We start from the raw sequence: 12,746 nt of genomic DNA on the forward strand, positions 1-12,746 counted from the left end.
AGTAAAAGCACAGATGTTGAAATGCCATCGTGGTGTTTTCACCCCCCACGACACTTCTGTAGCTATTGTCAAGTAGCTAGCTCGTCAGCATGTTGAATTTCATTACATCGAGCATCCATGTAGTCTGACATTTGGCCTGATGTAGGTGAAAATCAAGTGAGTCATGTAAAAGAGAAGTGTTCATGTAGGTGATTAGGACACATCTCAGTGTACAGTGTTAGCATCAGTCTCTCTGTAAAATCTGAGTACTGCTAAAAGCAATTTTCCAGTGTCGTGTCTTTCTTGATGATTATTTTAATTAAGAAATTGTAAATCGTAGGTCCACAGAGTCCATGTGAACGGACAGATATCAGGATGGCAATAGTAGCCGATCACCTGGGACTCAGTTGGACAGGTAAGTGTGTATACACCTGAATGAAATTTCTTAATTTGTCTTTTTCACAAATAGTTTATTTTTTTTAAAAAAGGAATAAAAAACATTTTTAATCACTCATAATTCTATCTACCCAGAGTAGATAATACCTTGTATACTGTGTTTTTTTTCGAAGCTTTTCTATGCATATACACTATAGAATAGAAAATTTATTTTACCTTAAGTTTGAGCACTTTCTTCACAGTGCCATTTCTGGTAATATAGGATAAACTTTTACCTAATGGAAGATTTGGGGGCATAAAGGAAAATATACCTAAAGGCTATAGTTTTTAAATAATACAAAATGTGGAAGCATGGTTTATGCCCTTAGAGTAGCTCTCTTAGGCAACAGTTCAACTAATCCATGCCTAGGTTTCACAAAGTTTAATCATTCATGAGTCACTGTCATGATATACACACATTATTTATAAAGCCTACAGACACACACATTTTATTTACCTGAAACTTGTAAGGAGACTCAGTTTTATGCTCAAAGATTTATTTAAAAGGAAATCTTACGTCACTTGTTTTCCCCCCAAATGCTTCCTTTTGTGTTTAATAATCTCACTGATCTCGGGGCCTCCTGGGTCTTCACTGCTGTGTGGGTTTCTCTCCAGTTGAGGCTGCTCTCTGGTTGTAGGGCCCAGGCTGCAGCGGCTCCTCTTGTTGCAGAGCACCAGCTCCAGAGCGCGTGGGCTTCAGCAGTTGTAGCTCCCGGGCTCTAGAGCACACAAGCTGAGCTGCTCCAAGGCACATGGGCTCTTCCTGGATTAGGGATTCAACCTGTGTCTCCTGCATTGGCAGGTGAATTCTTTACCACTGAGCCACAAGGGAAGCCCATTATATCACTGTGATAATAGAAAACAAGGATCATTTTCAATAACTATGTACACAACAAAACAAAGGATGACAGTTAAGTTTTGAATTAAATTTTTCAGAAAAAGGATACAGATAAATGAATCTATTCACTTTACAAAAATAGTTGGATTCTGTGAAACGAATGAAATTTTTTGTAATTGGTGTGCAGAAAAGGAATATTTGGCTTGATTCCTCTTCACTTAAGATGAAGATAAGGCTCTGTGTCAACTGGACAGTACTGCTTTGTATTCTGATGTTAACTGGGCCCCTCAAATCCTACTTCACATGAATCAGAGAAATTTTAAATTTTATAGATTGTATGTATTTTTTTTAATGCACAGCCAAACAACATAAAAGTTAAACATAAGTAAATGTTAATTACTGTCATATTTAAAGTCATCTCGCATACTATCAAGGACAGACATTCTCAAGGAAGTAATTATCTATACTGTCAAAAGGGAGGTTATGAAACTAGATCATGGCACAAAAGGTCACCTACAGTTATTTTTTTCCAATGCCCTGAATCTTGCACCACCCACCCTCTCCATTAAAAGGATTCCTCTCCTTCTGCCAAGCCTTGCCCTAAGGCACCCTGCTACTGACCTAACCTAGTGGAGCTCTGGAAGAAACAGGGGATCTGAGTAATCCTTTGCAGACTAAAGAATTAATAGCAATTCATCATGTATAAATATGTATGAACATAAAATAATAATATTTATATTTTCCGGGTGGCTCAAACAATAAAGAATCCTCCTGCAATGCAGGAGATGCAGGTTCGATCCCTGTGTTGGGAAGATCCCCTGGAAGAGGGCACTGCAACCCATTCCAGTTTTCTTGCCTGGAGAACCCCAAGGACAGAGAGAGTCTGGCGGGCTACAGTCCATGGACTCACAAGAGTTGGACTATAGTCCATGGGGTAACAAAGAGTCAGACACGAAGTGACTAAGCATGCATGCATATTTTAACACTGGACATTATAATCTGAAAATATCCTGGAGCTAATGTTGGTTTTGTAGTATTACTTGCCCATAACTATTAGCTTATTTTCTTTAAGCAAAACTAGTCCTTAGTTTTTCAGAGTAAACTTTAGGAGACGTGACATGAAAATAGAGAGGAAACATAAAGTCATAAATTTTGTAAATTCTCAGTGGCAATGTCTTTGCTCTTCACTGAGTCTCTAGACAAGGATATGGTTTGGTTATGAGGACAATAAGGATTACTGTCCTTAAGACCCAAAGAGATAAGGAACTTTAAAAAAATTAACTTTTCTAATTTGAATTACCATATACACAATGAAGATTATTAGGAAAATTAGCATTTAGAAGGACAAAATTTAAATCCATTCCTCAGAACTCCTGTTAACAAGTAGCAGTGTACTTTGATTTTTTTAATAAATAATTTTGAAAATGTTCTATACACAATTAATTTTCTTTTTATTTCTTTCTGATCTTGGTTTAATGGATAAGTAACACCCAGCACACGTACTTTACAATGATGTTTTGCTGTCGGTCACAATGTACTAGTGAATCATGAAATAAATTCAGGTTTTGCTTTTTGTTGGTAAAAGGAAGAGAAAATGTGTATCCCATGTATTAAGGCTAGTTCAGTTCAGTTCAGTTCAGTCGCTCAGTCATGTCTGACTCTGCGATCCCGTGAATTGCAGCACGCAAGGCCTCCCTGTCTGTCCATTACCAACTCCCGGAGTTCACTCAAACTCACGTCCATCGAGTCAGTGATGCCATCCAGCCATCTCATCCTCTGTCGTCCCCTTCTCCTCCTGCCCCCAATCCCTCCCAGCATCAGAGTCTTTTCCAATGAGTCAACCTTCGCATGAGGTGGCCAAAGTACTGGAGTTTCAGCTTCAGCTTCATTCCTTCCAAAGAAATCCCAGGGCTGATCTCCTTTAGAATGGACTGGTTGGATCTCCTTGCAGTCCAAGGAACTCTCAAGAGTCTTCTCCAACACCACAGTTCAAAAGCATCAATTCTTCGGCGCTCAGCTTTCTTCACAGTCCAACTCTCGCATCCATACATGACCACTGGAAAAACCATAGCCTTGACTAGACGGACCTTTGTTTTGCTCTAATAAGATGTAGTTTCATTTCTAGACGCCCCCTACAGGCTGCAGGCTGTAATCAGTTTGCCAGCCACTGCATTACATTAATTAACTCTTCTTTTGTTCAACACACACTTTGTTTTCAGTTTTTGAGAAGGACAAGCCTACAGTGGACATTCATGTATGTAAATAATTGTCTACAACCCTGTGTATTGTCACCGTAGATTTCTAGAAATGAAATCATTTGGCCAAAGGATATAGACTTTTTTGAGCCTCTGAATACATTTTGCCAAACTGCTGGAAAGGTTCTTAAGCAGGATAGAATCTCGGCTAATTCTTTTTCCATGGATTTTCCCATTTCTTACTTTTTATAATCACTTAAGGCTAATACACATCTGACAGATTTTTTTTAATTGTACAAAAAATGTACACTGAAAGGTAAGTCTCCCTCTCATCTTTGACTCCCAAATTTCATTCCCCCAAGGCAGCTATTCGTATCATATGTATCCTTCCAGGGATAACTATCTGCATTTACAAGATTGAGTGTATGGCTGTATACACTTAGTTGGAAAGAAGCTTATCTCCCTTTTATTTTTTATACAAATGGCAGCATATCATAGACAGTGATCTGGCTTTGAGTCATCATTTAACCTACCAAGCGACACTGATGAAACTTGAAGTCATATAGAATAGAGTATTATGTGACAAAAAGATCTATTTCATGAGTATTGCCTAGAGAAAAACCCTACTGGCTTCTCTTGTGGCATGTTTATGAATTGTATATCCCAATCTTATCCATGGATGGAGGAGCCTGGTAGGCTGCAGTCCATGGGATCGCTAAGAGTCAGACACGACTGAACAACTTCACTTTCACTTTTCACTTCCATGCATTGGAGAAGGAAATGGCAACTCACTCCAGTTTTCTTGCCTGGAGAATCCCAGGGACGGGGGAGCCTGGTGGGCTGCCATCTATGGGGTCGCACAGAGTCAGACACGACTGAAGCAACTTAGCAGCAGCAGCAGCAGCAGCAGCAACTATCTTACAGGCTTCTCAGGTGGCGCTAAAGCACCCACCTGCCAATGTAGGAGACGAAAGGGAAGCGGGTTCAATCCTTGTGTCGGGAAGATTCCCTGGAGGAGGGTACAGCAACCCACTCCAATATTCTTGCCTGGAGAATCCCATGGACAGAGGAGCCCGGTGGGTTATAGTCCATGGGGTCATAAAGAGTTGCACAGGACTGAAGCGACTTAGCACACCTATCTTATATGAAGCTTGCTTCAAATTGCAGATAATAATCTGGCTAAATTAAAAGAATCTATCAACATCCTCTTTGAACAGATTAAGAATCTTTATAAAATGATCTCCAAAGGAAATCTGATTATAACCAAGGAATTACCTCAAGAGAGAGAAGTCACAGCCTGTGTATTATCACTACTTTGCTGTGAAATCAAGTATATAAAGATTAATGCCCAAGGCTGTACTTGGGTTTTACTATAGAATTCTGCCCCCCCCTTTTTTTGGCGACAGTTAAGCATTACTTTTATAAAATATATGTGATAAAAGTATAACATGAAATCTTAGTAACTCTTTTTCTTTTCTACAGAACTGGCAAGGGAACTGAATTTTTCAGTGGATGAAATCAATCAAATACGTGTGGAAAATCCAAATTCTTTAATTTCTCAAAGCTTCATGTTATTAAAAAAATGGGTAACCAGAGACGGAAAAAATGCTACAAGTATGCTGAAACTATATTGCCTTAACTTTCAAAACTGCCTATGTCTAATATTTCAGATAAGCCTATTGTTAAGAAAACCACAGTGATCATAAAATAATTGCAGGCCTTTGGAAGTTATACTTGTTTAATTTCATGCTAACAGTCTAAACTTCTGTCTTTAGGGAGCTTTTTATGAAGCAAGCAAGAGGGGATTTTTGCATTTTGTCTGTAGTTCTGTGACCATCAAAAATGGAAATATAATGCTAGCTGTTCAGTTATGAGGTCGTAGTGGTAAACACTGAAGTTACTGCTATGGCCAGAAATGGAAGTGCAGGAACATGGAGACGGATAGGACCAAAGCATTTCAGCCAGCCTGCTCTGTGATGGCAGAGACCTCTCCAGTGTTCCGGGGTTTTGGGTGGTTTGGTTTTGTTGAGGTGGGGGAAAGAGTGGTGTGTATATTGTGGCAAATGCCAACCACAACAATGTGCAGTTATTGTGGGCTTGCCTGTGTCAGCCTGAGCTTAGGAAGTCATTAAAATGCTAAGCATCAAATACTGAGGTGACCTATTTTGACAGTCTAATGGGAGGAAAGTGTTTAAAGTTTTATAAGTTCCCCTTATAACTAAAAGAATCTAGCTCTTTTGAGGCCCATCTGCTCTGCAGCTTACCAAGATGGAATGAATGTTGCTGCCATCACACACGGCTTCCTAAAATGCTTCCTAAGACCCTAACATCTTTCCCGAGAGCTACAAGCTTTCTGAGTCCTCCGAATAGTGAATAGTGCAGAGCTGGAGTAAGGAGCATCTAAAATGTCAGGAGGGTCAAGAAAGCCATACCTTCATGTGAATATTGTGAGGATGTAAAAGGAAATAATGTAACTGGGTTTTCAACCCTTTTTTTTTTTTCATCCTTTTTCAGCGGATGCCTTAACTTCGGTCTTGACAAAAATTAATCGAATAGATATAGTGACTCTGCTAGAAGGACCAATATTTGATTATGGAAATATTTCAGGCACCAGAAGTTTTGCAGATGAAAACAATGTTTTCCATGACCCTGTGGATGGTAATTGAATTTAGTGTTCATATTTACTTAATCATTTGGTAAAATTTGAAAGTGCAGTAGGACAAAGTAGTCATGTAAAACCAACTAAATTGTGATTTGCTTGACTTAATTTCTCATTTTCACAGCTTATTCTCTGCCACAGTCTGCAAACAAACACTCTGTTAGAACAAACTTGATAAATGTCTGTTATATAAAATACAAATAATGAGGTATAAAGGCGTAAGTTAACTGAAAGAGTTGCTATCTTAAGTATTTTATATGACCAAATGGAAGAGAATTTAATATCTAGAGAACATGTTGATTTGTCACTTTTTACATTAACCTAAAACACAAGAAGACTCTTCTATTCCTATATAGGTAAAATCAAATTGTGTGTTATTATACAAATTGTTAAGTAAAATGCTTAATTACTGTTTTGAGAACCAATTATTTAAGCATGTGCTGAAAGAGGCTAATATATCACTCAAGAAGCTGTTTTAGTTATTTAGCATTATTTTAACTTCATAGGCTGCCATTTTTTGTTTGGCAAAACCTTATCTGTTGTGTATGATGAGGTAGCATAATTTCTAATTCAATGAGCATAGATGTCGCCAATAATATAATAATTCCTCTTTTATATTAGCTTAATTTATATAATATTGTCATTTTCCTTCATTTTGTAAGTTGGGGCTTTTTTTTCATCAAAGTATTAAGAAAAGTATTATAAATATGTTTTTCAAGATGTTCATCTACCTTCATAAATGGAAATTTATTCCTATAATGAATTTTGAGTAAAAAATGATTATGTGGAGGCAAGAAGAGGAGCTAGGGATATTTTTCCATTATTTCAATTTTTGAAAAATATGGTGATTATTTTCCCATTTTTAAACAGAAAAGTTAGCCAATAATCAGTAACTTACAAATCTGCACATATGACAAAAGATCTCAAAATTCTTAGAAAGTTTCTGCTGACTAAAGTCAGTCAAAAATTTAAAGTGTACCTTGTTATCCCCGTAACATAAACATGTGGGTAATAATGTCAAAAGTGGTTTCTTTTAAGTTTATAAATACTACAGAACCTGGGAAAAAGCTCTCTTCAAGGCTTTGTCTTATAGGTGAGACCATTTATTGGTGCCCAGACTCCCTGCACACAGGATAAAGATAGACCAGTGTTATATCAAAGGTTGAATTATTGCCAAACCAAAACTTATAGAATATTTTAATATTCTTTATTGGGAAATTTAAGAAAATAGTTCTAATAAACAAGATAATCAAAAAAACAATGAAAGTATTTAATAGAATTGAAAGTCTCACTTAATTTTAACATTTTAGAATCAGAATATTATTAAATTTATAAGGACTTTCTGTTGCTACATCTTAATATTTTACATTTCCTATTTTTAAAATTCTTAGGAAAATTTAGGAATGTTTATGAAGTCAACTTTATTTGTGGAGATTATAAACCTCATGTATTCTTAGACAAATTTTCAACAACATTTTGGTTTATGGATGACCATAACATAAAAAATGTTCACAACCTATAGCAAGTTGAATTTACAGCCAAAGCTAAATTGATATTTACCTTGGACAAATGGAAAAATTATACTTCAGTTTTGTAGACCAATAAGTCAGAAAATGTGCCTGGTTGCCTTTTTTTCCTGTCTCTCCTCTTGCTGAACTTTTGTGAAACTTCCTTTCCTCACCATGACCAGACCATTGTTGACTTCTCTCTCTGCTGAAGGAGAAAAATAACTGCCTTAGTACACACAGCAAGGTTTAAAACACGGGCATTGCTCCCTCCTTCCCCTTTGTGTAGGCCGGTTAGTAAACCTCTGTGTTTCACAGGATTGTCATGAACATTCAAAGGCTCTTGGCAAGTGGTTCTCCTCCTGTCTGTTGTGTATCATTTCTTTTTTCTCTTTATTTGATTCGTGGTTCTGAGTGGATCCCTTTCACCAAGACTTCCATACATACACAACCTTTTCATCTCTGTCACATTATGATACCTGAAAAGCTTACATGGAGTCTTTTCTACTTTATCTGCCTTTTAAATCCTTTTCCTAACATCTTTCTAGATTTTTTTTCACAGTGCTACTACTCTAAAATCGAGTAGTCAGTTCTTTCCAAAGATTAAATTCATTTTTCTTTATTGTAAATTTTATATGAAATAAGTAAGAGTTAAGAATTCAGTAGCATCACTCTTATGTACAGTTCTTAAGTTATAAGTAATTATAAAAATTGGTTTCTTGTGGTTTGTAGTAGTCAGTCCACCACAATGTGGATTGTGCATGCGAAGAGTACTGATAGAAAGGTATTAATTTGGCCATGGAATAAATGTATCTTACATAATGACAGCTGACTTTATATTGGATTAAATTTGTGAATGTAAGTTACTGTATTAAAATTACCAAAATCAATGGAAACAATTTATATCTTAATTAACTAGTATTCTATTTTATAGTAGTTTGCCACTAGTCTTTTATTTCATTATATTACAAGCATTTGAACTAAACCAATAAATATATCAACATTGTTCCGTAATTCATCATACATTTTCATAACTAATATAATTTAAGTCATTCCATGTGTTTCTGTTTGATGTGCTCTAATTCATTTCAGTCAGTCCAAATGTACTGTCTTCCATAGGTTATCCTTCCCTTCAAGTGGAACTGGAAACTCCCACAGGGTTGCACTACACACCTCCCACCCCTTTCCAGCAAGATGATTATTTTAGTGATCTCTCTAGCATAGAATCTCCCCTTAGAACCCCCAGTAGACTGAGTGATGGGGTAGTGCCTTCCCAGGGAAGCATAGAGCATTCAGCAGATGGACCTCCAGTTGTAACTGCAGAAGACACATCCTTAGAAGACAGCAAACTTGAAGACTCAATGCCTTTAACAGAAATACCTGAAGCAGTGGATGTAGATGAGAGCCAGTTGGAGAATATATGTCTGAGTGAGTATCCTCAATACCTCGGAAGGATGGCTGGGGCCCCAAAAGATGTTAAACCAGCAGAGCCATTGAAACAGACTAGAAAAGCAGGAGTAAGCTCTGAACAGCAAGAGAAAGGAAAATCTGGTCCTGATGAGGAGATGACGGAAGAAAGACTCATATCTCTGTGTGAGGACATCCAACTTAAAGAAGGAGTAGAGTCTGAGGGGATGACAGAGGAAAAAGCACAGGCTATTCTTAAACGTGTTCAGCAAGAAGAACTGGAAATGTCTTCAATTGCAGGTTGGCAGAACGAGACATCAGGTGGGAACCTAGAGTCCCCTGCTCAAGCTCGAAGAATAACTGGTGGGCTACTAGATCGACTGGATGAGAGGTATGGCTCTGGGTCAGAAAAAGGAAAGTGAAATGAAGGTTACGTGTTAGTTTATCTATTTATCTATCTATCCATCCATCCATCCATCCATCCAGGCCAAACAGCTTGTAGGATACTCTGACCAGGGATCAATCCCAGGCCCTCAGCAGTGAAAGCACAGAGTCCTAACCACTGCACTGCCAAGAAATTCCAATAGCCTGTTTTAAATGTATGCTTTTTAGCAGTTACTCTTTTTCTAAAATTACCGTTTCAATTTTGGAATAATACATGCCTTGAAAGGTTGGTTCATTTTGCTAATCTAGAGAGGGAAAGTTACATTGAACTCAAATATAATTTTTAAAGCTACTGATAATTAGCTGAAGTAAAATATTAAAAGTTTTATACATGCTAAAATGGATGCACTATCTTTACTTTAGAAGCCTGTTTTCTATTTTATTACCTGTTCTATTATTCTTTTCACATAGCCAGTAATTAATGCTCATTTTAACAGAATTGTAAGTCTTATAGAAATATGAGCATTTGTATTATTTCCTTACTTCAAACATAAATATGCTTACTAAACAAAATTTTAAAATATAGATTTTAAAAATCAATACAATGTCATCATTTGCAATAACCATCACTGAAATTTTTGTAATTTCTTTTACATATTGTTTTTAAATGTCTCATCATAGAAAATACAGAGAAGCAAAAAAAATCATCTGTCCTTATCATACTAAAAAAAAACACAACATTTTATATATCCTTTCTTTTTTCTACATGAATATTTTATATAATTTGCAACATAGCATATGCTTCCCGGGTGACTCAGCTGATAAATAATCTGCCTGCAATGCAGGAGACCTGGGTTCAATCCCTGGGTTGGGAAGACCCCCTGGAGAAGGGAATGGCTACCCACTCTAGTATTCTGGCCTGGAGAATTCCATGGACTGTACAGTCCATGAGGTCGCAAAGAGTAGGACACAACTAAGTGACATTTACTTAATATGTAATTCTTCACCCCCAATAATACTGGCATGATAGAAATTTGTTTATAACTAAAATAATTCCCTAATCATGAAGCTGGCTCTTTTTATAGTGGCCTTCCTGTAGAAAGGTAAGAGCTAGTGTCCTTCAGACACTGGTTCAGACCCCACCATCACTAGGTTTTACACTTTATGACTTTAATTTCTAAGCTCTAAGAACATCACTGTCATTGGCTTCAAAGATAAGAATACTACTACTTTCCTCAAACAGGTTTATAGATTGAAAAAGCAAGCCTGTAGCATACCTACCCAATGACTGATGCAAACAGACTCTCAGTAATAGTTAGCATTATTTTTCTCTCCACACACATCAGATTAAAATATATTTTACTTCAGTGGCAACTAGTGATAAACTTAACATCAGTTCTTTTTACCCGGCTTATTTTACAATCATATTTAATGTTTTCATATTGCTTGCTCAATAAAAATTCCCAAAGAGGGTATAGACATTTGCAAAGCAGATTTCACAAAACTCTTTTTTGAAGAATTGTAACATCAATGAATTCTGTGTTCAGCCTACAAAAAAAGAGAAGATGGAGACAAGATATAGTACTAATTTTGATGTCTGAGTTCAGATATAGTCACATAATTTATAGTTGCATAAGAGGAAATTAGATACAGTGAGGAGTTAGATATAGTTATCATATAGAGTCTTTACACTATGCTGGGACTGTCTGTCCTTAAACATATGGAATAGGATTGCTATTAATATTTTTGAGAAAGGTGTTTATTCAGAATCTGATTTATAAGAAATACACATACATATGCTTAACATACATATTATACAGAAAACATTGCTCCACTTTTACTGTCTTCAGAATTCTACTGGTAATAATCAAAGATGCTGAAAACAATATATAAACTAGAAGATAGAAAGTCTACTGAAACTAGTACAACTTAGAAACCAATTTAAAAGAAAGTAATGGAAGAGAAAGATTTTCAAGAATCTAAAGGAAAACAGTTGTCACTGGCAGTAGAAGCGTCAGGTGAGCATCCACACCCTCATCCCCAAGGAGAGTCAGCAGAGGTCAGGAGGGGACAAAAATGAGAATCCAAGTAAGTTCTCCTGATTATTCCATGTCTGGAAAAGCATGACGGTAAAATTCACAATTGGAAACATACAGAGACTGGAACATAGGGTTCTTGGGGACACCAGAACTCTCTTCACAGGAATTCACTTTGTCCTTTGTCATCAGTTTTTTCATTGGCAATAACAGAAAAGCATTTTGAGATCTCCATCTCTTTTCTGGAGCCTATGTATCATCTCCTTACCCCACACCCATGATAAACCCCCACAGTTTGAAATCCAATAACCAGATTTTTTATACTTTTCTATTATACATCTCCAAAAATAGTTAAAAACATGGTTGTTGAAAATTCAGAGCCTCTGAAGCCCATTTGCAGCCATATGTTACCATTGTAAATTTCCACATTTTCTCTGTTGCAGCCCTGACCAGTGTAGAGATTCCATTACCTCCTATCTCAAAGGGGAGCCTGGAAAATTTGAAGCAAATGGAAGCCATGCAGAAGTCAGTCCAGAAGCAAAGACAAAATCTTACTTTCCAGAATCCCAAAATGATGTAGGGAAACAGAGTGCAAAGGAAACTCTGAAACCAAAAATACAAGGATCTGGTCGTGTTGATGAACCAGCATCATCACTAGCAGCGTATCAGAAGGCTCTAGAAGAAACCAGCAAGTTTGTAATAGAAGAGCCTAAACCCTGTGTGCCTGTCAGTATGAAAAAGATGAGTAGGACTTCTCCTGCAGATGGCAAGCCAAGGCTTAACCTCCATGAAGAAGAGGGGTCCAATGGGTCTGAGCAGAAGGTACGTCATCTAGTCTTCTCCTATGCTGTCATTTAATCTCAAAGTCCTGACTCTTCAATGTTTTTGATTACTCTTGTAGCACTGGGCCCAATATTCTTTACTATTTCCAAATTATAAATTTGTCATCAAAAATGGTAGCACTAACGATGGGAGTAAAGAAAGTACTGAGTAAAATGTGTGCTGTCATACCTTTGCTCATTAGGAATAAACATCTTTTTAACCATTTTTCAGAAGGGAAATTACATGGATGTTAAGTAGTAAGTATCTTAAGATACAATATTAATTCTGTCTGGGATTTAGATTTCCTGACTTGTCTTCATTGTTGAGGATGGAGGATAATTATCCTCTCCCTCACTGGTTCTTTTACACAATTTAGAGTTCCTAGTATGTGACCCAACTACGAGCTCTGTAAGTTCTGTTGCCTGAAAGGGTTTTTTAAAAATTGAAGGAACACAGTTCCCAAGAACAAAATGAGGTGGGTATACT

The 12,746-nt window shown here is 36.9% G+C and overlaps 1 protein-coding gene across 1 annotated transcript in view; it reads left to right on the forward strand.

Moving 5' to 3' along the window:
- Positions 1-12,746, forward strand: part of ANK3 (ankyrin 3) — a 375,681-nt gene that overhangs the window by 329,814 nt on the left and 33,121 nt on the right. The window contains exons 38-42 of the mRNA XM_052641329.1: positions 320-394; positions 4,930-5,061; positions 5,962-6,105; positions 9,319-9,409; positions 11,882-12,260. Coding sequence (XP_052497289.1) covers positions 320-394; positions 4,930-5,061; positions 5,962-6,105; positions 9,319-9,409; positions 11,882-12,260 — 821 coding nt within the window. The remainder of the gene's footprint in view (positions 1-319; positions 395-4,929; positions 5,062-5,961; positions 6,106-9,318; positions 9,410-11,881; positions 12,261-12,746) is intronic.

This window comes from Budorcas taxicolor, chromosome 5 (assembly GCF_023091745.1).
Source record: "Budorcas taxicolor isolate Tak-1 chromosome 5, Takin1.1, whole genome shotgun sequence".
NCBI lineage: Eukaryota > Metazoa > Chordata > Mammalia > Artiodactyla > Bovidae > Budorcas > Budorcas taxicolor.